The following is a 26,169-nucleotide window of genomic DNA, read 5'->3' as shown; positions in this document are numbered from 1 at the left end:
TTATCTTATAATTAGTTTTATTTTTGGCTTATCTGAATTTGTTTGTATAGCATCTGTATGCTATTTTTTTTTTTGAGAGGGCATCTCTCATATTTATTGATCAAATGGTTGTTAACAACAATAAAATTCTGTATAGGGGACTCAATGCACAATCATTAATCCACTCCAAACCTAATTCTCAACAGTCTCCAATCTTCTGAAACATAACAAACAAGTTCTTACATGGTGAACAAATTCTTACATAGTGAATAAGTTCTTACATGGTGAACAGTACAAGGGCAGTCATTACAGAAACTTTCGGTTTTGATCACGCATTATGAACTACAGACAATCAGGTCAAATATGAATATTCGTTTGATTTTTATACTTGATTTATATGTGAATCCCACATTTCTCCCTTATTATTATTATTATTATTATTATTATTATTATTACTTTTATTTTTTATTTTTTTATTTTTATTTATTTATTTTTTTTTGAGAGGGCATCTCTCATATTTATTGATCAAATGGTTGTTAACAACAATAAAATTCAGTATAGGGGGGTCAACGCTCAATGTACAATCATTAATCCATCTCAAGCCTAATTCTCGTCAGTCTCCAATCTTCTGAAGCATAACGAACAAGTTCTTACATGGTGAACGAATTCTTACATAGTGAATAAATTCTTACATGGTGAACAGTACAAGGGCAGTCATCACAGAAACTTTCGGTTTTGATCATGCATTATGAACTATAAACAATCAGGTCAAATATGAATATTCGTTTGATTTTTGTACTTGATTTATATGTTGATCCCACATTTCTCCTATTATTATTATTATTTTTATTTTTAATAAAATGCTGAAGTGGTAGGTAGATGCAAGATAAAGGTAGAAAAACATAGTTTAGTGCTGTAAGAAGGCCAATGTAGATGATCAGATGATCAGGTGTGTGCCTATGGACTAAGTATTAATCCAGGCTAGACAAGGGCAGCAAGACATCCACGGATGCAGAAGATTTCTCTCAAAGCAGGGGAGGTGAGGTTCTGAGCCTCACCTCTGTTGATCCCCAAATTCTCACCTGATGGCCCCCCTGCGACTGTGCCTGTCTTAGATTGTTCTTCCCTTGAGGAATCTTACCCGTCTCTGGCTAACCAGTCATCTTCCGGGGCCATACAGGGAAATGTAAAGTTGGTAAGTGAGAGAGAAGCCATATTGTTTGAAAAGGTTAGTTTTTTACTTCTTTGCAGATTTATGCCCTGTGGCTTCTATGCCCAGCACTTGGAGGAGACTTATTTTTGAACAATTATTTTTAAGGCCACCACACATGCTTGGGAGTAAGGATATGCCTGCCATAAGGAAGCCCCTGGACTAGAGAAAGGAGAGCTGGTTTTGCTTATACGGGGGAACACCATTTCCTCTCATCTAAGGGAGGAAGGAGGGACATGCAGTTTTTATTAGAAAAAGAAAAGTTGTTACAGGGATTCAGGTGTTCACACTCTGATCCATCCCCATCCTTTAGTCTGGGTCACATGGAAGTGAATATGAAATCTTAGAAGGATCTTGGACTTTAATCAGAAAACCAGTTTCTCCCAAATGAACTGAATTCCTTTTATGAAGTTGCTGAAGTCTGAGCCTCAGTTTCTTAATCTATGAGATGGGGATAAAAATCACATTAATCTTATAAAGAGTTATTATAAAGATTGGGTAAGATCAATTAGAGATCAAATATACCTTGTAATGCATAAACGTTATAGAAAGCTTTTTTCATCAGCAAAAAATGTTCTGCATCCTATATCTTTTTTTTTCTGTTACTGTCACTAAACCCAACTTCATCTTCTCAAGTTTGAGATGCTCACTTCTCTATCATATCACTGGCATCAGTAAGCTATTCAAACACCACTGTCTGGCTAAGCAGGCTGTTCCGCCGTAGCTTTGAATACTGACAAGGTCACAAATCACACGAAGGGAGATAAATTCATGGTTTACTTTACCATCCTCCTAATTCCTATTGTACTGGCTGACGTCTCTCTCAACACAGAAGTCTGTGATCTCTGCAGAGCTCCCTCTCCCTAAATGCTCTGTTCCTATTCTTTGTCCAGGGTGAGCACTTCCTAAAAAACCCCTGAATCTAAGGGAATGTTTTTCAATTTCTTGCTATAAAGCACAGCTAACTCAACTCAGGACTTCATAGTGTTTCCAGGCTATGTCTCCCTTGATTAAGTCAGTCATTATTTAATTTATTTCCAGACCATAGTATTTGTTAGATTTGCTTCCCTAAGCAAGAAAAACAGTTGACTCTACAGTGACTAAGCCCTTTCTCTCAGGGGTCTTAAGAGGAAATAAGTCAGATAAGTACTTCTGGGATCCTGATGCTGCAGCCGAGGGTAACAAGGGGTGGGAAATTGGTGCTGAACTGGCATCCAAGAGCTGTGACGAGGGAGTGGGAGCGGGGAGAGGACAACATAAAGGACCCTGTGGTTTGCATACGATTCTGGTTCTCAGACTTTGGACTATGAGCATTGGTCCCGAAGAGCCAAAGCCATAGGTCACGAAGAACCATTGCATCTAACCTTAGTCCGGGTGTCCCGGGGGGGATATGACATCTCAGAACACGACTGGTGGTAGGAGACCATGGGGTGCTGCATACTGCATGCACTGCATTTAAGAGTCAGCTGTGTTTCATTTTCTGTGACTGGTGCTTGTTCTGTACAGAGGAAATGTGCAAAGGAGATGGCAGTGCAGATGGATATAGAATGTCTTTAATTCCTCTTTCTAACAGGACAGCTCCACCAGAACCTGCCTTCTAACACAAGTATTTTGCTTCGGTAGTCCCTGAGGTAATGCACGCACAGGCACCCTGCAGACTCCAGTGGACTGTATGTACCCTGACAGGGCCTCCTTCCATCCACAGTGAGAGGGAAGCACACAAGAGATCTGACAGAACTCAGTTGTCACGTGGTCTTTTCTCTGTCCCTTTGAGAGAGAAGGTGTTTATCTTTCCTGAAGACTCAGCCACAGCCTCTGTCCCTGATCCTCAGGGTGAACAAGCCGCTGAAGAACAGTGCCCTGCGCCTGAGCGCCTCCCAAACCCCACCCTGCTCCCACCTCCTCTCCTGCATCTCCAAGTCCAAGGACCTCGGAGGACAGCACCCGCTGTACACTGGGCGTGCGTGCTCACTGTCAAGGGCCCCTGCCTTCCTAGGCCCCAATCCATGCCTGGGCCAGCTGGGTGCCTGCCTCCGGGATTGCAGAACCCGGGAGGGTGGGAAGCTCCTGCAGAGGAAGGGTGTGAGAAAGGGGTAGTGCGGGGTCAGAGGCAAGACTGTCCTGGGACAAGAGCGGGATTCTGTTGGGAGACATTAGGACACAAAACAACCCTTTGCTGGTGAGATAGGGGACACATGGCTGCAGATCACGTGCTCTCCCCAAAAGGGATGTGCCTCTCATGTTACAGTAACAGCCTCCTGAACTGGCAGGCCCTGCCTTATAAAGATAACAGCTATGTGGTCACTAGCCCAAGGTGTGGGCTGAAGCGTCTCTTCTCTGGACACGATTTGTGTTGGTGATAATCACTCACACACTCACTTTGAAATTAAATGCGCTGGCTTCAACTTTTTTTCTGTCTGTTAAGGTGGCGTAAACTATATTTAAAAAGACAAAGGGTATGTAGGCCTTTAATAGACAATCTTTATTTTTGCAGATGTTACTGTGGGTGGATGGCACCATAATTTTCTGCAGTGTTGAACTATAGGAACTCAGGGGAGCACATTGCTTTCGGTATGGGTGCCAATCTTATAGAACCCAGTAGAGCTGCAGCAGGTCCTGGGGTGGAAAAACTCTGCAATCTGAAAAACAACGTGGCTGCTGGGAGACTTTTCAGGAACGGGCGACTACAGTGAGCAGGGCCCCCAAATAGAGAATCTCAAATGGGGCTTTCTCAGAAGCAGCGTTGTGAGACTGTTTCCATTGACCCTGGCCCAGAAAGGATTCCGAGGTGACCCAGATAAAGGCAAAGATTAACTGCCCTAGAGGCCCCTCTTTCTTTCTTGGGTTACTTTCTTGGAGGTGGGCTGCTGGGAGGAGGGAAAGCTTTTATTTGTTCAGGTGATGCTCCGTAAACATGGCTCCCTTTTACCGTGAGGGACTCCCACGTCCTTTGTTTGACACGCCCTTTCAATGCATCTTCAGTGGGGACACTGGGACTGTCCCGAAGCGGGAGGATGGTGGGTGGGAGATGTGGATTTGCTTTTTTTGACCATCAGCCTTTGATGGACTGGAAGACATTTGGCAAGTTCTGCCTGTTTTACTCCAGGCCACGCAATCCTAAAGCCGAAAACCTTTCTCACAAATCAATACCATTTTCCCCTGTAGCGGGCAACAGTAGGAATTAGGAGGCTCCAAGACTTGCTCAGACAAGTGTTTAAACTGAGAGCTTACCCTAGGCACCCCCTGCTCACAGAACATGAGTTCATCGCTACAGAAATGAAGAGGGTGAACGCAGAAGGGTACCAGCTCAGGCTCTACAGCAAGAATGAAAATCTTGGGCGAATTTCCAGATCTGAGACGGCCAGACTTAGCTGGGAGGTGGGATTAACAAACTTAATTTCATAAAAGGTCTTCAGATATCCCTGCACTGTGAACGCAGAACAGCCTAAGCATCAGCCCGCAGGAAGCACACATGAACAGCAGAGAGTTCAGTTGCTCGTGTGACAAGTTACTTACCAACACGTGACACACGAGACTCACTCGGGAAACAGTTCTAACATGAGCTTCAACAAAATTGGGAAAAAAAGGTTCCCAAGGCAGGTGAGAACATTAAAAGCTGATAATGTTCCTTGTGGCATGTCAGGCTCTGTCACCCTTGTCACCGCCCAGAGGAGAAAGCACTGGTAAGTGCGGAAGGTAATTGTGACTGTGTTTCCAACACAGCCTGTACATCAGCTATGCCTTCTTTGAAGGGGTAGAGCTCAGTATCTACCTGACATTTAGGCTGATCTTTCAACCCATCGCTTTAAATCGGTGTCATTCGGCCCACTTTTCTGCTGTCAACTGATAAGATTGTTCCCTACCAGCTTTCCACCTTAGAAGTGGCATCTGAGCATTCCCCTGGGGAGCCTGTGAGATTAGAAGGTATAGGAGAATGATGGGAAATATGAAATTCAAGTCAGAGGAGCCCTTGGCCCTACCACCAAATTTTGCAACTCTTTCTAGGTAGAGGATGAATGATAGGATCAACATTTTTTTTTTTTTTTTTTTTTTTTAGGGTTGTTTAATATAATTTATTTGTAACTGTTTACAATTTAATTTTTTTTTTTTTTTTTGAGAGGGCATCTCTCATATTTATTGATCAAATGGTTGTTAACAACAATAAAATTCAGTATAGGGGGGTCAATGCTCAATGTACAATCATTAATCCATCTCAAGCCTAATTCTCGTCAGTCTCCAATCTTCTGAAGCATAACGAACAAGTTCTTACATGGTGAACGAATTCTTACAGAGTGAATAAATTCTTACATGGTGAACAGTACAAGGGCAGTCATCACAGAAACTTTCGGTTTTGATCATGCAATATGACCTATAAACCTTCAGGTCAAATATGAATATTCATTTGATTTTTGTACTTGATTTATATGTTGATCCCACATTTCTCCTATTATTATTATTATTTTTATTTTTAATAAAATGCTGAAGTGGTAGGTAGATGCAAGATAAAGGTAGAAAACATAGTTTAGTGCTGTAAGAAGGCAAATGTAGATGATCAGATGATCAGGTGTGTGCCTATGGACTAAGTATTAATCCAGGCTAGACAAGGGCAGCAAAACATCCACGGATGCAGAAGATTTCTCTCAAAACAGGGGGGGTGAGGTTCTGAGCCTCACCTCTGTTAGGATCAACATTTTTTTGAGGTTACAACATTACCCCGAGGATGATAGGCTATGTATGTGTCAAATTGCAAAGATCCTAGGCCAGAGGTTTCTTGCCGATAGCACGGCGAAGGGCATCCCTGACCTCTTTGTTCCTCAGGGTGTACACCGCGGGGTTCAGCAGGGGGGTGATGATGGTGTAGGTCACCGAGATCAGCTGGTCCTGATCCCGGGAGTTCTCTGACCTGGGCTTGAGGTAGGCAATGGAGGCGCAGCCGTAGTGGACGATGACCACCGTGAGGTGGGAGGCGCAGGTGGCAAAGGCCTTCTTCCGGCCCTCAGCCGAGGTGATCCTGAGGATGGTGGAGATGATGAGGACGTAGGAGGTGAAGACCAGGCCCATGGGCACCACAATAACGAGTGAGCTGATGACAAAATTAATTATGTCATGTAAAGTGGTGTCAGCACAGGAGAGTTTCATAACTGGGCGGATGTCACAGAAATAATGGGCCACCTCTCTGTCACAAAAGGGCAGCCTGAACACAGAGGAAATCTGAATTATGGCCACAAGCAGCCCAATGCTGCAGGCCCCCCATGCCAGCTGGGCACACACCCTCTTGTTCATGATGACTGTGTACCTCAAGGGGTTGCAGATGGCCACGTAGCGGTCGTACCCCATTGCTGTGAGCAGAAAGCAGTTGTTGATGGCCAGAGTGATAAAAAAAGAACATCTGGGCAGCACAGCCAGCCAAGGAGATGGGTTGGCTTGGGCCTATGAGGCTGGACAGCATCCTTGGCACAATGACCAACGTGTACATGGTCTCTGAGGCGGACAGCAAGCTCAGGAAGAAGTACATGGGGGTGTGGAGGTGACGGTCAGTGCTGACGATTGTCACAATGATGACATTGCCGGCCAGAGTTACGAGGTACAAGGCAAGAAATGCCACAAAGAGGGTGAGCTTGTGTTCGTGAAAGCTGGAAAAACCCTGGAAAACAAATTCACTCACCACTGTGTGGTTCTCTCTCTCCATTGATACATTCCAGGTCTAAAAGATGGAGAAATAGGCCAATCAGTCAGAATACGTCAGTGCCAATGCCGTGAGCAGGAGAACTCCAGGAGAGACAACAGCAAGGACCTGGTGCGGATGCCAGGTTAAGGAGGGCTACAGTTCCCCTACAGGCCAAGACAGAAAAACCCAATCAGGTGTCTGGCCCTAGTACAATTACTCAAATGCACTGGTGGCTTAGGGATGATGGTTTTGATAAAAGCTCTAACTGGCCCCATTTCACTCCTGAAGAAGAGCAAAATCCCCTGAGGTAGCTGGATCCTCGTTCCAAACTGCTGTGTTTGGACAAGGACTAAAGAAGCATCAAAACCTCGTCTAGAAAAATGTTCAGCTGTAAAAGAGAAATGAAGACTCATCGAAGGAACAAAAGAAGTTATCAAAAAGGAACAAAATGTAGATGACTTCTGCAGTCGTTTCTATAACTGTAAATACCAAGAGACAATGACAATACCTGCAGAGCTTCTGCAGAAAAAATATTATAATCTTCTATTATATAATGGAATATAATCAGAAAAACTGTGATCTTCCATCATGTGGTCATTCAAGCATCACTGAAAATGAAAGAAGGAGGCCAAGTGCCAAGTGAAGCATTTCTTGAGCAATTACTATGTGGCAGGTGCCTTGCTTTCACTATTTTACAGACTCCTTCCAAGAACACTACACGGTAAATATTATCTCTACTTCAGAGACAAAGAAACAGAGACTTGGATAATTTTAAAAAGGTCCTCAGGGTTAAAGCTTACAATTGGTTTTAAAATCAAACAGATTTCTTTCACAGACTAGTTACTAAATGGTTGAGGTCTCAGAAAATACCCCACCACTTGCCAAAGATTTTAGAAGATAAAAGAACACAAAGATGCGAACCAGCTCCCTGAGGGGTTATCAGAATAATTTCCAGGCAGGGAGGCACTGAACATTGGCATGTACTGAAGATGAATAAATAATTACACAGACAAAAAAAGAAAAGAGAGAGAGAGAGAGAGAGAGAGAGAGAGAGAGAGAGAGAGAGAGAGAGAGAGAGAGAGAGAAAGGAAAAACACGATCTATGGAGAGTCATGTATAAAGGTATAGAAGAATGAATGGGGACAGGATAAGCTAGAAGATGCCTGGGGCCGGTTTGGAAAAGATCTCCTGGTGAATTAGAACATACTGACTGGAGAGCTCTGAGGCTAAAGAAAGAGAAAAATGCATCCTTAAATCTGAAGAGAAGCTTCTCATGGATTTCAGTTTCAGACTTTTGTTTACCTAACATAAGTTTGCCAACCTCTCCCACTTAGTTTGAGCCACAATTTTGATCATCTTCTTAAAAAGCTACCCTTTGAAGTCGCCGAACAAGACAACGTTCCAACAACATAGAAGCGTCCGCTGTCTTCCTGCTGCACTTGTCTGCGTATTTCATGAGCCCCTTTCATAGATCACTCGACAGCCTCAGACCTGACTGCTCCCCTTCCCCTGCCCTCGACGTTTTGAACACGGCCCGGTCCTCTCTCCCCTGCTCACCTCAAGTCTCCTCCTGCTCAGAAAGCGTCCCCAGGGCTACGGATACCCTCTCACTCCCAGCCCCACTGCACTGGGATTCAGTGCCAAGTGCCCCTCTGGGACTGGGTCCCCCGCCGGCTGCGTCCCTGGGTGCTTCCCAGCTGGGGCCTAGATACGCATTTTCACAGGTCGTCTGGCTCACCATTAGATGTGGAACTCTCTTTTCTCATTTCTTCAGAATTATAAACTGGGGATCTTTGGGGACATCAGCTCACACATGTCTCCCTCTGTTTCCTACCTGGGGCTCTCCTTTACAAAAGGGGTTTCATAATAATGATAATAAGAACAGTAGCAACAATAATAAATTGTTCCTTATGGCATTTTTCAGTTTATAAAGAGGTTTTTTTCGTGTACGATTTAACAGCGTAACAGGCCCACATATCAGTTCATTCTTATCTCCACCTTGCAGATGGGGGACCTCAGACACCTAGGGTCAGGTGATCTGCCCACAATTAAAAGGTCACAGATCTGATCTTCTAATTCTAAGGCCAGTGTGATCTGTCCTAAACCACAACTGCCTGGGAAGCATCATGGCCACAAAACAGATAAGAAAAACGATACTTTAATTTTTGACCTTGGTTGAAAAGAATTAATACATTTTCCTCACTCTGGGAATGAGATTACATTGAGGAAAAATCGGAAAACATTCGGTAAATGGGAAAAGTTTGGGGATGTTTAGCTAGATAAGTAGATGAAACATTGGCATATTAGTGACCATGTATGTCCATTCTCTTTGGCTTCATATTTCCACTTCAATTATTTACTTTAAGGAAATAATCAGGAATATGTATCAGGATGTATGTACAGAAAGTTTTCATAATATTATTTATAATAATAAAGACCAAAAATTATGTAAGTGGATAAAGGAATGATTAAATAAATTATTATATTTTCATCTGACTGGGAACTATGTAGCCATTACACACCTAAAAGGTGTGAACATGGCAAAATGATAGCTACATAGACCATAATTTTGTAAAAATTTATAAAAAAGGAAAAAAGAAGGACTGAACAAAGGAAGGAGCACATTCAATGGCACACATGCCTTAAAAAAAGCTGGAAACAAATGTACCAAAACGCTAAAACTATATTTTTTCTGGGTAGCAAATGGAGAATTTGAAATTATTTCATGTTCTCCATATAATCCAGACTTTCTGCCTAATGCTTCTCTTCTAAGCACACAAAGTTGGTACATGGAACTTTATAATGAGGTTGCAGAGACGATTTAGGAGAAAAGGTAGAAGGGGTGGAGTAGTTTCCCTTGGAGAAAGGAAGGCGATGGTATCATGACCCGCTTGAAGTCTCTGAACAGGCATTTGGTAGGAACTTGAGCACCCAAGGGCCAGATCCAGAGAGAATCAGCTTCAGCTTTTAAAGACAGATTGTAGTTGCTAAAAAGAAAAACTTTCTGAACAGTGCTGGGGGCGGGGCAGGTGAGGCTCTCACCTTGTGTGCAAAACTTACGGCAGCATCAAGGAAGCAGTCAAGATGAAGGAGAGCTCGCTGCACTATTTTAAAAAGTTGCTGCAGAATTCTATGACGAACCAAATACTAAAATTTTACATAAAGACCAGATCAGTTTTGACTATCACTACACTGGGATGCAAGCCTTTGAATAAGGGCAGACTTTGGAATGTTCTTCCTAAAGATTCTGAGAAACCGAAAGAGATCAAATATTTTCAAACTATAGAGAAAAAGGTAAAGCACAAATAGGTGTTCGTTTTCCCCAGAGCTGAGGGCCTAGCCTAGTCCTTACGGCTCCTGTTCACCGGAGATCCGCGATGCACTGCCCAGCAAGGTAAAAACCCAAATCTTACGTAACTGGATAACCAATCCTACTTCTACTAAGAGGAATGAGACAAATAAACTAGGCTATAGATGAGAAAAGACTGAATTTGTGATCACATCGCCTCGCTCAGCAACCCCGCAGGAGAAGAAGGGCTGATGAAATGGCAGAGCTCCAGTGAGTGACAGCCCTCCAGGACGGCCGAGGTGAAATGGCAAGCCTCCCTCCGTGGGGCCCCTGCCACCAAGAAAAGCAACATGCATACGGTTTTCTTAGATTCTGGATCTTCAGCCAAAAATATCTCTCCCCCCTAAAAAAAAACACGTAAAAATATTTCCATCTAGAGAAATCATTTTCTGCTCAGCCCTGACAACCAATCCTGGGCCAGGGGTTCATCTTATCCATTTCATTATTCACGTCTCTCCAACTGGAAGCAAGCTGGAAATACTCATGTGCTTGGTAGTTTTAACACCTTTAAATAGAACTGAATCGTAGGACCTCAGAGTTAAGAGGTAATTGTAAAAGCACAGCATTCCTCACAAATAGTTCCCCAGATTCTGCTTCAGTGCTCCCAAGGATTGGAAATTCATTATCTTACAAGTTAGCATCCCCCCACCTTTTTTTTTTTTTAAGATACCAAGTTTACTTAAAAATAAAAACTTGGCTTTTTATATTGTAAAAACGCTTAAGGAGGAAAAAAAATCCGTGTGTACAGGTATGAATAGGTTAGTTTTCTCCATCCCTACTGCATTTTCTGATCTGGAGGGAACCATGATTCATGGGCTTTTTGTTTTGTTTTGTTTTTTCTGTCTAGAAATTTTCTATGTACAATTATGCCTATTTCCATAGCCTTTCGATTTTATACAAATGGAATTAGACTGCACATACCAATTCACAGCTAGCTTTTTTCATTTCATATTACATCCTGAATACTTTCCATAATGGTACTGGAGATCTCTCTCTTCATTTCCAGTGATGCATACTATCCCATTACAAGACCCACACGGATATACTACCATCAATTCTACTTCTGAATGGACTTAATTCTTAGAAAATGTTACTTTCTATTGACTCAGTATCTGTCTCCCTGCGACTTGCCTCCCCCTCCACATTATCCCACCTTCCATTTTCCTTTCAACCTGATAGCATTTGAAATATCTGAAGATTAGTATCATGTCTCTGCTAAATGTCATGCCTTTGAATCCATCACCACAGCAAGATGAGCACGAAGAAATATAACATTAGTGGACGTGGGCATCAGTACAACCAAACACTGAAAACCATAGAGAGAAAATAGGAAGATTTTGGAAAATACACATGGCATTCCATTTTCCTGTAGTTCTGCCCACAGCCATTCTGCCTCTGCCCTTGGCAATAGGAAGGAGTCACTTGCCAGACAGTGATCTGGGACAGGCATCGAAGGGGCTGAGTCTATTCAGAGGAAGCGAGTGAAAACACCTGTCTTCAAGAGACATTTGCGAGGGGAGCTGTGGGTGCATCGGCTCCTTTGTCTTGGGAAGCAGACCAGTGGGAAAAAAAAATAATCCAGTCTCTCATTTAAACTCTAGATTTCTGGAGCTCTGGGTATTCGTTTCCCCTAAGAAGAACAAATCTCTCTGCCCCAATTCTCCTGAGACCACCCCTTTGAAAATCCTGCCAGGGCTCCAAGAGGTAAAGAGGAGAGATCCCTAGAGCTTGTCTCAGGGCTTCATTAGGAACTTGGGTGGCAGGTGAGGGGGATGCGTTCCTTTGTTTTCACTTGCTGTTGGGGATTATTGGGGTTTTGGACACTATTACTGCACTGAGTTTCGGTCAAGTAAACCAAGGGGACACTGGGCAAACTTACAAAGAAAAGACCCTAAATTTTAGTTTTGCAGGACTGAGACCAGCCTAGTTCCTGAAACTTGTCCAAATAAGATCAGGGCAAGCAGAGGGTTGGAGGGGCAAGGGCTCCTCTATAGCCAGTATCCTTGTCTCATGGGCATACATGTCAGCCTAACTCTCCCATTAGGGTGATCCATCTCCCATGCTTGGAAAAGGCAGAGGACACTGTCCACCCGTTCCTCATGCTCCCCTTGGTTCATGCTCAGATCTTGCTGGAGACAGTGCAGCAGCAGCAGACCTGTACTCCAGTGAGTTCAGTTCCTGGCTCAGCCCAGCCCTCTCCACCAACATTCTCTGGACCCATGGGGGATGGTCAAGAAGTCATTTCAGCTCTGCCCTGTAAAAGGGAATTGCCATAAGAATCTTCGACCAAACTAAGAATTTTCTTTCCAAAATAATCCTATTGTCCCTCTGATTTAAAAAAGTAGCACTTGTTCATTATAGAAAACACAGAAAAGGGGAAAACAAGACAACATAAATCACTTATGATCTCCAACTTAGATAACTGACATTTAGGTGACTAGTTTTCTAATCATTTTTCTATGTAGCCATACGTATCTGTTTTTACACATACACTTGTATTTATGGAAGAGATGAGATGATTGTTATTTTTGTAGTCCTTTATCCTTCTTAATAATATGAGATCATGGTATAGAAACCTCTTTATATTCAGCAATGTATTGTAAACTTTTTCCTTATCAATGGACATTTTTCTAACTTACCATTTTTAAGTGGCTTCTGCCTTCTATCATGGGAATGCTATTACAATGTGGTTTCAAGATTCACACAAGCACCATGCATTTATTGCATTTGGTTGTTAAGTCTTTAAAGTCTTTTTCAGTGGAGATCAGGGTTTCTCAGTAGTTGACATTTGGGGCCTGATGACTCTTCGTCGAGCGTGTGGAGAGAGCGAGGCAGTAGAGAAGGGGAAGCAGCCCTGTGTGTCACAGATGCTTAGCGTCATCCCAGGGCCCCACCCACTAGATGCCAATAGCATCTCTCCCCTCCTCCTCTCTATTGGAGAAGCCAAAACTGCCTCTGAATATTACCGAACATCCCACCTGGGGGGCAAAACCACCCTCCTTTGAGCATCTTTGGTCTAGAGAATTCTACTATTCTCCACCCTTTTCTCCCATTTCATTGACATGTTTAAAAATCAGGTCAAAGTCTCACTTTCTGGATATCTATTTACTCATTGTATCATTTTATTGGTTCTTTCATATCCTGCATATCCTATAGTTCCTGTAGATTGAAAGTCAATTTTAAAGGCTTAGATTCGAGTTAAATGTATTAAACTATATAAACTACATTATACTGAACTATCTATATAAACTAGATTTATAATGATATTAAATTATTTAAATACATAACTTTGCATTACATCAAAGATGGTTGTCAGATTTAACAAATAAAAATACAGGACGCCTAGTTAAATTTGAACTTTAAGTAAACAACAAATAAAATTTTAAGAGTAAGAACATCCCAAACATTACATGGGACTTACTTGTTCTAAAAAGTAATCATTGTTTATCTGTAATTCAAATTTACCTACGCATCCTGTATTTTATGTGGCCACCCTAATCAAGACGCACATACTGTTTGGTTATCCCACTCTAAGCAATGCTAAATTGATCTGTGTTTCAGATGGCGATAGCTTGATGCTCTATTCAAATTGATGCTGACAATCTTTTACCATTTAATCCTTTAATGACTTCTGTCTAAATCAATTTTTATCAGGGATTGCAAACAGTGCTTTTCTAATCCTGTCATTTCTTTTACATTTATTTTATAGAACTTTTTTTTTGTATAGAAGCTTTTTCATCAGTTAGGGCAAGAGAGCTGAGTAGAACTGGGTAGATTTGGAATCCAAACCCGGGTCCTCCATTTCTGAGTCTAGTGTGCCTTCTATTCCATCCAGTGACAAAACGATCTGCTTCTGACTTGCTCATGTTACATGACTACAAGCAGTCATGATCCGGCAAGCCTATGTTTTGTAATTAGCAGAGATGTAGGACACAGCATGGGGGAGGGGTGCTGCCTGCAAACTGAAAGATTCATAAGTGACTCTCTAAGTAGAAAAAATAGAAGCTCTGGAAATAAGGGTCAAAGGATGGCGTGCAAAACAGAAAAGAGTGATGTACAATGAAAGGATCTGCGGCTTTTTCCCATTTTCCTTCCATGCTGGCCACAAATTCCAAGTAACACATTCCAGAATAATCCATGCAGTCAAGTATGTAGCCATGGATGTGCCAAAGAGAATCAAATTGCTTGTGGTTTCTGAAAAGACTATAGAGTTTTCATTCACAAAGAAGACTGTAAAAGGCAGGTCCTCTTGTTCAGCTACTTGACATGTGACTGGGGTGAAGGGAATCTACAGATCAGAATTCAGCAGCACAAGGAATTTCATCTTCCTTTTCATTTATTGACTTTATTATACTGTATTTCCAGTTAATTAAATTTATAGTTAATTATCCTGTGGCTAGAATATTAGAAAGAGGATTGAAAGACCATATCCTTCCCACATTTTACTTATCTCAATAGGGCTGGCAGGCTATCGGTCATAAAAGAAAACATTCTATGATACTAATTACCAAAGGAATTAATTGAAGACTATGTTCTTTGGTGCCAGTTTTCCTTAGTCCAGATAAAAAAGACAAGATTTGTGTCCTCATGCAAGATGAGCAATTGGAGGTAAAGCGTTATCTGGCATGTCTAGTGCACTTCAAGAGATATCTTTCTTTTTTAGAAATTCTCTCTGAGGAAGAGAAGGATGATTTATTAGGTTGCAACATAATGATAGGAATAAACAATGATTTAATTGCTCATTTATGTCTCTAATAAATATTTACTGATGATCTAAACATGCCTTGCGCTGTGCTAAGTACCAGGTAAGGAGCAATGAATCAGACACACAATGTATGCAATGAGGAGCCAGACAAGGTAAGTTTTCATACATTGCGATGCACTCTTTGATATGGAGAATGGAGTGACATGGGTACAATAAGTAGCCTTTGGGCTACTTATTTTAACATACTAAATGACTTACATCCATCAGGATGAAAAAGCCACACAGATGACTGGTCTGGTATATTTACCAGCACAAATGAATGGATTAGCCTTTGGGTTATCTAGTGTTTTGAGTAATGTCTCAGAGGCTGGTCAGCTTCAGTGAGTTTACCATTGAGATGTGGGGCTTGCATGGTGGAGACACAGACCCTGGGTAATGGGGCTACAGCAAGATTTTTTGAATTTACCAGATTCATTGGGCTGTTCCTGACACTTCTCCTACTTGGTAACTCTGATGCATTCAGCATCCTTCCAGTACTGGTCACTCTTGTCTTGAAACTGCTCAGCCTCGATGTTGTGACATTACTTACTATCTCCCGTTGTTTCTACTGAAGAGAAGCTTCCTAGTTGTGGTCACTTAGTATATGGTATATTATCTGTCAGTCTGTTCTGCAGAGGGGAGGGGGAATGTCAATCCAGTGACGCAGTGAGCTGGAGGCTGTTAAAACAGATTCTACTGCACTGTTATCACGTCAGTATGCGATTAACCTAAGTATATAAATTAACCACCCACTTGCTCTTTATCACATCACTCTGATTTAATTCTCTGCCTTGTTACTACCTGGTATTTTTTTGTTCATTTCTTTACTGTCTTCCCCTCCACACTGGATTATAATGGTCCTTAAGAGCCCTTGGCCTCTCATCCTCTCCTCAGTCCTAAATCTTCGGCCAAAACAAACAAACAAAAGGATCCTCACAGCTTAGTTCTGTATTTGTCACTGATTAACGACCTAGATATGAAACTCACACAAACAACGTTCTGGGCTTCAAGCTTCTCAATCCATAAAATGAAGGAATTTAAAATTGATTATTTCAAAGGTCCTTCCCTATTTTAAAATTTTCTGATATTTTTCTCTACCTCGGGATTTACCATACAAACAGAGCAGGAAGCTGACTATACCATCTTTCCCCAAGTCACTTCTAACAAACGTCCTGTGGTCATCCTCCCAGCATTCTTTTATCTCCTTTTTTTTCTTTGACTTCCACTTTCAAATCTGTCAACACCTCCTGCTGCTTTCTCTTTTCACCTCTGCCAGCTCGGAGACAGAATCACAGAAGGCACCATTACGATGTATCCTGAACTATCAACCTGGCAGACCAGATGGGAGAACACCAGACTCATCAACCAGGCAGCAGGAGTCACTGCTCTTTGGGAACTGTCGCTGGGCCACACTGTCCCAGTAACTTATCTTCTCCAACTCCTACAATCCTCACTGCCAGACAGCGCTTGGATGTCAGACCTGCCGAGGAACTCGGAGCTCACATAGCCCGACCTTTCCGTTACACAGGCACAACTGCATGGAAAGGAGTCTCAACTTGTGAGATACAAATGTAGAACCTTTCTGTTTTCAGTTGCTCCTACATTGGCCCTATTCCTGTTGGACAGTGCACTCCCTTAAAGACATTAGACCAATGTCATAACCCTATAATCGGTCTGTGTTACTAAAACACTCTCATTGGCACTATTAAACACAATCCTTTACTTTCAAATTTTAATTTTATATTGTTTGAAATTCCCTCTGGTGTCCATCATCCCCTCCCCTCCTCCTGCCCCTAAATATAGAATACAGTTTGTGGCTCCAGTGGTTTGGTACATGTTGGGAGGTAAAGGGTGATGCCTTTACCTCCCCTCTCTCTTGCCACCCACTCCCCTCTTTCTTCTCAACCTCAGCCCTTTCCTTTTGGGGAGGAAAAAAAGAGAGAGAATGGAGAGTGAAAGGCAATTACCCACAGTGTATTAGCCCTCGGCTCCTTGTTTTGCAGGAACTGCTGCCCCTATATATGGACACCACTGCATAAGTGGGTTTCTAGGTTCTGGTGGTGTCCCCTTTTTGTTAGTTGTCACCACTTCTTTAGCATTGATTGTTCTTTCTCCTTTGTCCATTATCCAAAGGTAGGCACCCTCACAAGCACAGCTTTTTAGGTTTCCACGGGAATCCACGTCCCATCTGCCTGCACAGCTCCAGCCTGTTCACCTCAGGCTCCGCCCATGCTGGCGCTCATGCAGGCTGCCCCCCCAACAGCCTCTTGTTGGAATCCCCATCACCTGAAGAGTGGTCGCTTTGGGGGCACAGGCAAGATGGCTTAAGCCCGTCTAATCCATGGGACACAGATTAAGCTTTGCCACATGAAATGGTGACAATATAGGCCAACTCCTGCCACACACCCCCCTTGGGTCCATCACTTCTTTACGGGACTTTCTGAAGGTGCTAGAAGCTTCAGACGCTGTCCCAGAATAATGCTTCATAAATTTCAGCCAACGATGGCCATTAGTTCCCACCTTCCTGGAGATGGAGGGAATGATTCAGCAATCCCAAATGGTGTGGAGAAGTTTTGGGGAAGACAGTTAGACAGCTGAGAGCCTTCCTTCCCCATACTTAAGAACCCGGCTATTCAGACCTCTCACCCTCACACCCTGGCTCTGCCCTTCACCCTTTGTACATCTCTCTACTTCACGAAAAACAAGGATGCTTACGTTACCCATTTCATGGTGTTCTTACGTTAAATGAGATAAAGCACTCTGCCACACAGTACACGCTCAGTAGATGGTAACAATTCTACTGCTGTTGATATGTGTTTACTATTCTTGCTGGAACATATTCTGGTCTCTCCTTTATTATTTCTACCTGTGGAAATGAAGATTTTGACAAAGTCAAATGTGGTTGGAGGAACCCCCTTTTTTGCACCTCTGCATCCCACACAGTACTCAGGATACTGCTATGCATAGAGCAGCTGCTTAACAAGTCAAGACATATATTACAGTTTATGTGAATCCGTGCATGTTTCTGCATGCAAATACTCTATACCATATACTATTCGTAAACCAAGGAATAATGTCAATATGAGGATGTTCCCTAGCATGCTAATGTTTTTTAGTACCAAAGAGTAGGAGCTGAACACCGACCTTACAGGCACAGTGGACATAGCCAGGAATAAAGTTCCCTACACTATGATCTTTAAGGAATTTTTTCTTGGCTTTGTGTTACCACATGTCTGTCTCAGGAGTGTTTATTGCATGGTTTTTCTCTGGCGTTGGGGCACTGTCTCCTTGTCACCTCCTTCTATCAACTTGCCTCTATCTTTGAAGATCAAGTCCTGTGTCTGCTATTGATTTTATTCATATATTAGAAATATAATGTATCTTTTTAACTGCTGAATTTAGTGAGTAGAAATGTTGAAGTTGATTTCAGTGTCTGGTTACAGTCTTGGCATGGTCTGCCACAGTATTTTTTCCCCCAAAGACTTGTTATTTTTAGTGTGCATTTTTGCAGAATGCAAGGTCTTTTTAAAATGAATGCACATGACGTTAGAGCAGAAACACCTGTGTTATGTTCAAAACTATTAATTGAATTGAATGAGTAAAAACCATTTCTCCCTTTTTTGCTTATTCAAGGACTTAACTCTTTCAACTGCTTTGCCTTCCCTCATTCTCTGTCCCTGCTACCTGGATCATTCCTATCAGCTAACCAATAGGATTCAGCTTCTCCCGTGAGACACACGCCCTCTCTTAACCCTGACTCTTCCTGAGTGGGCAGCCCACAGCCAAGCTCAGAAGGTCGTCTACACATACTGGCTCTTCTGCCTCACCTCCTACTCATTTCTCAACTTTGCTTCAACCTGGCCTCCATGCATGCTGATCCCCTGAAGTTGCCACTGTTAAGGTCCCCCCCCCGAAATTTCCATATTGCTAGATCCAAAGAATAATTTTACTCTTTTATCTTACTTTATCTCTCAGGATGATTCAATATAAACAACCAGCTCTAGGACTGCGCCCTCCTCTGGCGTCAGCGGCACCCTTCTCTGGGGTTCCTCTTCCCGGCTGCTGCTTCCTCTAGTTTCTTTTCTGGGCCTCCTCCGACTACCTGTCCTCTAAATACTGTGATTCCTTACGGCTCTGTCCCGGGACCTCTATTCTCGCCAATATATGCCTCAAAGCCATCAGCTTGTCTGTTATGTAGGTATGTATGCATATGTGTGTACATATACACCTGTAATGTATATGTACATGAAAAGCCGTCAGACCATTTAAACCAAGGGAATATATGTTTGTGTGGACACGCGGACATGTATATCCACGTGTGTGTGTATTCCCTTGCATAAAACAGTTCAACTGCTTTTCATGACCCTTCAAATAAAATCCTGACATTTTACCAGGTACTCCTAGGTCCTCCCCATTGGGCCCCTGTACACATGTCTAATCTCATTTTATGCCACTGTCCCCACTTGTTTACTACTATGCTTCAGACCCACTCGTCTTCATTCTTAGAGTTCTCGAGTTTTTCTTGTTATAGGGACTTTAAACTTCTTACTCGTGGAAATATTCTCACCACAGCTTTGAGTGTGGTCCATTCCATCTCATAGTTTAGGTCATTTTGTTGAAAGTCTTTCCTTTACTATCTTACCTAAAATAAATTATTCTTGTGATTCTGTACAGGGAGGTTATTTACTTCTTACCAATTTTAATTACACACTGTTACCACTTGATTTATTTACTTGTTAATTGTCTATCTTTTTCCAACAGAAGCCTCATTCCATACATTTCTACCTAATTCTCTTTTGTATTACCAGCAACTTACAGAATGCTTAGCACATAAATGCTTGTTGAACAAATAAGGAAATGACTGTATGTGATGAATAATGTGCTAAAAAAAGTTTTCTTTGTGTTGAGTTTAATGGTAGAACGATCAAGTATCAGTTCTGGATCTATATTTAAGCCATTCTTATATTTCACCATAATAATTCAAGTTTAGGGATTACCTATTTGGAAAAGCATGTGGTGCAAAATGATATTAATATACTTCATGACTTAGTTTGTTCAACTCTGGGAAATTAGGCCATATAATTAACCAAAATACTACCAGGATTCTATGTTCAAATGCTACCTTTAATGAGATGGCCCTTGATAACTCTACATAGCTCTCTTTCCTCTTAAAGATTAGCATTTTGACATTACCAAAATACACAGTAAGTTGATATAAATCCAATTTTGAAAATGGAAATATCAAAAATTCATTGTTTCTTATTTACCCTTATACTTTCCTCCTAATTAACTGTTGCTCCATGGGTAATGGGAAAAGAGGCTTTTCTTCACGTATCTTTCAGCAATGGGACTGCGGTATTAGCTGTGGTAAAGAGGGTTGTTTCAGAAACAGACTCAGAGATACAGGAAGCAAACTGTTGCCAAAGAGGGGAGGTGTTGTAGGGGCAGCTAAAGGGGATGAAGGTGAAGGGGATGAAGCGGTACAAACTTCTGGTTATAAAATAAACAAGTCACAGGGATGTGATGTACAGCATAGGAAAATAGTCGATAATATTGTAACAACTTTGTATGGTGACAGGTGATAACGAAACTTACAGGAATCATTTCACGATGTACAAAAGTACTTAATCATCATGATGTACAACTGAAACGAAAAGGATGTTGTCCGCTATACTTCAATGAAACAAACAAGCAAAAGAGTGTCATTTTGGGTCCTGCAGCCTATTTTGTGCTGCACCTTGTGTTGGTTCAATCTTCTCTCCACTTTCCTCTTTTCAAACCCATTTTCATGGGTGCAGCATGACTGAATTTGACAGTCCCTGGGTACACTTGCAAACTGTAAACAAAAGCAAATAGGGGCACTGAAATCAAGGGGTCATTTTTGCTTATGGTATGGTCATCTGAATGATCCATAACATATTTATATCAGTTTTAGATAATCACCAATGAAAGATGTACAAATTTTCTCATGTAAAAAATTTGCAAATCCCTAATTATGAGAAACACTGGCCTCTAGAAATGGCCTCTAGAATGTCCTGAGTTTTCTAACATTGCATCTATTTCCAGTACTCCCAAAATCACATGCCAGACTGTACATTTTCATATCTGGTCAGACACTCAAATTCCCATGTTTTCTTGAAATGTATGATAATTTTGCCTGTTTTGAAGGAAAAGAAAAGTTTATTGAGAACTGCCTATGTTTATGGCCCCAATTTCACCTTCCTCTGGCCCTTTTCTCTTCTTCAAAATCAGTGCTTTTCAATCCCATCAGACCCCATTTTATGGGACCCATTTTGTAACACTTTCTCTGTTCTCCTGAAAAGAAATTTGTAGATTTGGACTCAACTAGCAGAGATGGGTATGTTGAAGCTAATCTAAATTAAGCCTCATGACCCCTCACTTGCAAGGGCCCCCTTCAAGGTCCTGGAAGAAGTCATATGTTTTTGTAAAATTGACAAAAGCGAGATATTTTAGCCACATTTGCATAAGACCACTGTCTTTTCCCACTGAAACTTCCCCTCTGCCACCCTTCCTTTCCCACGGGCAGTGTGGGAAGTAACGGCAGAAAGTTACTGGGATTCAGCTAAGGACAACTTGAGTGGAGGGTATGTTTAGATCTGGTTTAGTGTAATACATGTACGTGGTTCGCAGTCACTTCCAGGTATGGTAAGACATGGTAAGATCCTGGCGTAGGAATCGCTTCCAGGAAAACTCTACCGAAGAGCCACCCCTTGTGGCTGCTGAGGGCCAAAGGTCAGGCTGCAGCTTGACCACACCCTCCAGTACTGGAAATTTGCAGCTGTGAAGGAAAGCCAGGGTCAAAATATCTGGAGTCAGAAGGTAATCTTGTCAAAAACTGTTTCCAGGCATCAGATGTGTGTAAAATTGTAAGCAGAGGATTTAGTTCATTTCTGTGTCCAGTGGAAATGGAAGTTCTCTCCCACCAGGAATATTCTCAGCTATGTTCAATATATTATAAAAACACCATGATGTTTCTGTCTTTTCTTGAGAGGAATAAAGCAATATATAATTTATCAGAATTCCTCTGTTTGTTTGGCACAAACCTGTAGCAGGACTACAGATGGTAAGACTATCTCATATAAATTGCATTTTCTATGCACCTCAACTATCAATAATAGAAAATAAATAGATGATAATAAAAAATAAATAAATAATAGAAAATAAATCTAGCATGCTGATCAGCAATGCTAGAGGCAAGAATGAAGCACATTTCTAGTTTCTCTATAAAAAAATGATACTACAGTACACTGATAAAGAGATGGATGAGTCGGTAGGAAAAATACGTAGGAAAAGAGAAGTATTACAGTGGAGTGTAGCAGCATTTTAGTTGTTATTTTTTCTGAATTTTATAATATTTATATCTTTTTTTCAGCTTTTATGTTTTGTGATTTGTTGTGGTTTATTTTCTTGTTCTAAAGAAATAATCGTTCTAATACCTGATGTATGCATAATTTTCTATTCAATTTTTTAAAGGAGGGGCCCCAAATTGTGGGAGTTTCAGGCACCTGAACCTGGCTCCTACCTGCACACACATATATATATATTTTAAAGCAATATAATTTCCACTCTTAATATAAAGAACAAATAAAATGAATAGCCTTATCAGAACAAAATATATTGCTGATGAATGTGACAGCTAGAGAGGATGTGAGGGTCGGGTGTTGGTGATACAATTACCAGGAACCGGGTAGCTACTTGGTGATCTCATCTGGGGCAACAGGGAACGATGCAGGGACGCTACTCCAGGAAAAGCAAAGAATAATCTTCCCTCAGTATACATGGCAGATTCTTTCCTAGTATATCCAGTGTATGTGAAAAAAATGTAAAAATATTACTTTGCATTTATTTGTCAAACAGTCATATTCAAAGCTCAGGTAATTACAAAATGTCTGGCTGGACATTCAAAACTTGGGCAGATGCAGAACGATTGTTTACTGTGCAAGGCTGTCCTGGCTTCTGCGAGATGTTTAGTGCCCACTAGATGCCGAACAGGGATGCTGCAAACCCGTCGCTGTGACGGGCAACACGCAGCGCCTCCCAACTCCCAGCCCAACACACACATATATGCACACACACTTTCTGATGGCCTTCTGCAGGGATAACACAGTCACTGTGATCTGAGAGGTTTAGATGACTCCCTCGGTCTTCGTTTCCCAACCCCCACTCACACCCACTTCACCCCCCAGAAACACACTGGTCGCAGTACTGCTTAGCCCTGTCCTGAAGGATTTAGGGCTTCAAAACTTACCTATTAAAATGCAAATGCCCTTGTCAGGGTTAAGACCTCTTTTCCTTATCTGCCAACAGCCTAAAGGGATTCCTAAAAAAGAAGGCTGTTTCCATTTTCTAACTGTGTAATTCTGGAAGGAATTATAAAATAAACCTGACCTACACTACTTTTGGCTCAAGGGCTTGTCTAGAATCTCACAAGGGAAGGACCTCAGGACCCCAGGGAGTAACCCCACGCCCACCTCCCTTTCGGGCCTGTGAGTGTGAGGTGCCATCTGCAACATGTGTGATGCGGGCTGCTCCCCTGGCCTTCTGGACCCACCCGTGGTCCCCAGCTCTTTTCCCTCTGGATTGACCAGGAGCATGGGGCAAGGGCCTCTGTCTCTGCTGCTCTCAAGTCCAGAGGCACCTTACAAATTAATCATAACAACAATAATAACTAACATACACAGCATCCACCATCTGCCAGCTTCTGTTCTAAACCCCCCACTGTATTAACTCACTTAACACTCACATCAACAGATACTATTACTCTTTCCATTTTACCGGAGAGGAGGCTGAGGCACAGAGCGGTGGAGTAACGTGCTGGCAGCCACGTAGCCAGTAAGTGGTCTGAGCTGGGAATCAGACGCCACAGTTCTGTTCAAAGGCTGGACTCTTTGTCGGTACCGTACTTAATCTCTTCAAAATATGCATGGATAATATTTTTTATATTTTTATTCTTTTAATTTTGAAATTTAATATAATAGTCTGGCATTTTATGAATCTTTTTTTTTAACCCACCACCATTCCCCCTGAAAATCTTCCTCAGCAGGCTTATCATTCTGTCATCCCCATTCTGAAGGAGAGACCAGCTCCCTTAACACGTGTATCTGTTGGGAGGTAGGTAGGACAGCTGTCTAAGGTCCTCTGGGGTCTCTAGGCTGGAACATGGAGTTTATAAGGCAAAGGTCATGGTCAGTTTGCTTGAGCAGACCCTATGGTTCAGACTGCTCCCTAACTACAACATGCCACAGAGGTGCCTCATCTGGAAAGTGAGTGGCTGGTTACACATCTCAGAGAGGCAGCTTGATATCCCAGATACCCACCATATGCACTGTGACAACGGAATGGATTATGCTCAGTCAGTGGTCCAGCCCTCAAGAAATGTAAGAGACCTATTCAAGGATTTCCTCTGTCTTTCATAGTTTTAGGGGATACCCAAGAATTGGAACACTTGCTAGGAAATCTTTTTCTGGTTTATCACGTTTATGTCCACTCAGAATATGACCAATGTGCCTAAACCAGACCCTTTGATCTCTGGTCTTCCACTGATAACCTTTCATTGGCTATCTGGTAGGACTTGCCTACAAACAGTCTGTAGGATATTAGCTATAGATAATATGCAAATGTATGGTCATTTTTGAATTTGAGCAATAGCCTATGTTACTAGAATCAGGTACTTAAAATATATTTTGCGGCTAGTTTCCATCCAAATCTGTCTTTCTGTGAAAAATTCCACCGATTGTGCCTTCCATGTTAGAAAGCAGTTTGTCTCTAAAAATGAAAGGGAAAGGGTCATCCTGGGGGTAATTTCCTGAAGTCTCATTTTTCTTTTCTTGGGGGAAGAATCTCTATCTACACAGCTTGCCCTGTCTCCAGCTCGTTCTGAGTGGCATTTACCTTAGGAGTCTTTGGAGTTTCCCTTTCTTTCTTTTGGATCCACACAAAGCAGGTAACCATCCAGGTCAAGACAAGAAATTTAAGAAAGGATTAAAGCCACTGACTGGATTGTGAAAATCCACCCGACAGTCAGCACCCGTATTGGGTGCTCTGTCCTGAGCAAACTCCTGTTCCAAGTGGCAGAGGAGCTGATGTCCTCCTGGACCTGAGGGTCTAGAATGTAAAGGCAAGAGTCTCTCCTCTCTTGTCTGGAGGCGCACCTATGAAATATGCACAATGGATATGCAGCGGAGCCGGCAGCACTGCCTGGCTACGGGCTTAGCAGTCACCTCCCCAGACCAAGCAAAGGCACTGTAAAGCAGGAGGTTGGACTAGCTGGGTGATTGCTCCAGTTGTGGGTTATGGCCCCCTGGGAATCCAAGGCATTTCTGCATGGGGACTAAGAATGCATATGTACTTCAAGCACGATTGGGTGGATACACATTATATGGAAGTGGCCATGAGTGCAAGCTGTTCAGCCAGTTGGCCTGGGTTCAAATCTTAACTTTCACTTAGGAGCCGTGTGCCCAGATGAGTCACTCAACCTCTCTGTGCATTCGTTTCCTCATTCTTTAACAACATAAAGTTGGTAGGCAGAGCTCAGCAGACAAGACATGTTGCATACGTAACCTGGCACCTGGTCCTCAGGGAGAGATCGATATTTATCAGGAGCATACACACATGAGCAGACAGCTATTTTGCTTTTTTATCATTTCACATTCAATTTTATATGGACCTTGCCTGGTGTTAGAGCATATAGAGAGGAAGAAACCAGTAGGTTGGCCCTTCTTTCTGTTTCCCAAGTTTGGAGAAGGGCACAAAGGCTCAGACACCCTGTGGACTGATCCCTCCTCTGCCAGCATGTCCCAAATCACCAAAGTTCTTGTCAAAAACCTTTGACTCTGTAACCTACATCCAAAAGACAAACAGCAACAAATGTTGGCAAGGATGTGGAGAAAGGGGAACCCTCCTACACTGCTGGTGGGAATGTAAACTGGTTCAACCACTGTGGAAGGCAGTATGGAGGTTCCTCAAAAAACTAAAAATAGAAATAGCATTTGACCCAGGAATTTCCCTCCTAGGAATTTACCCTAAGAATGCAGCAGCCCAAGTTTGAAAAAGACATATGCACCCCTATGTTTATCACAGCACTATTTACAATAGCCAAGAAATGGCAGCAACCTAAGTGTCCATCAGTAGATAAATGGATAAAGAAGATGTGGTACAGATACACAATGGAATATTTTCAGCCATAAGAAAAAAACAAA

The 26,169-nt window shown here is 42.2% G+C and overlaps 1 protein-coding gene and 1 pseudogene across 1 annotated transcript; one reads left to right on the top strand and one right to left on the bottom strand.

Annotated features, from left to right (window-relative positions):
- The first annotated feature begins 757 nt into the window (after positions 1 to 757).
- LOC108394505 (putative mucosal pentraxin homolog) lies at positions 758 to 5,222 on the top strand. Its single transcript, XM_073221091.1, is given in 3 exon segments — positions 758 to 3,002; positions 3,004 to 3,389; positions 3,392 to 5,222. Coding segments are annotated over 3 exon segments (723 nt in total). The 5' UTR covers positions 758 to 2,823; the 3' UTR covers positions 3,550 to 5,222.
- A 649-nt stretch (positions 5,223 to 5,871) lies between these two features.
- The window catches only part of LOC108394515 (olfactory receptor 10J1-like), a 269,001-nt pseudogene continuing 248,703 nt past the window's right edge, over positions 5,872 to 26,169 (bottom strand).

This window comes from Manis javanica, chromosome 14 (genome assembly GCF_040802235.1).
Source record: "Manis javanica isolate MJ-LG chromosome 14, MJ_LKY, whole genome shotgun sequence".
NCBI classification, from domain to species: domain Eukaryota; kingdom Metazoa; phylum Chordata; class Mammalia; order Pholidota; family Manidae; genus Manis; species Manis javanica.
The sequence above is the reverse complement of the archived record's forward strand: the minus strand, read 5'-3'. Positions and strand labels throughout refer to the sequence as shown.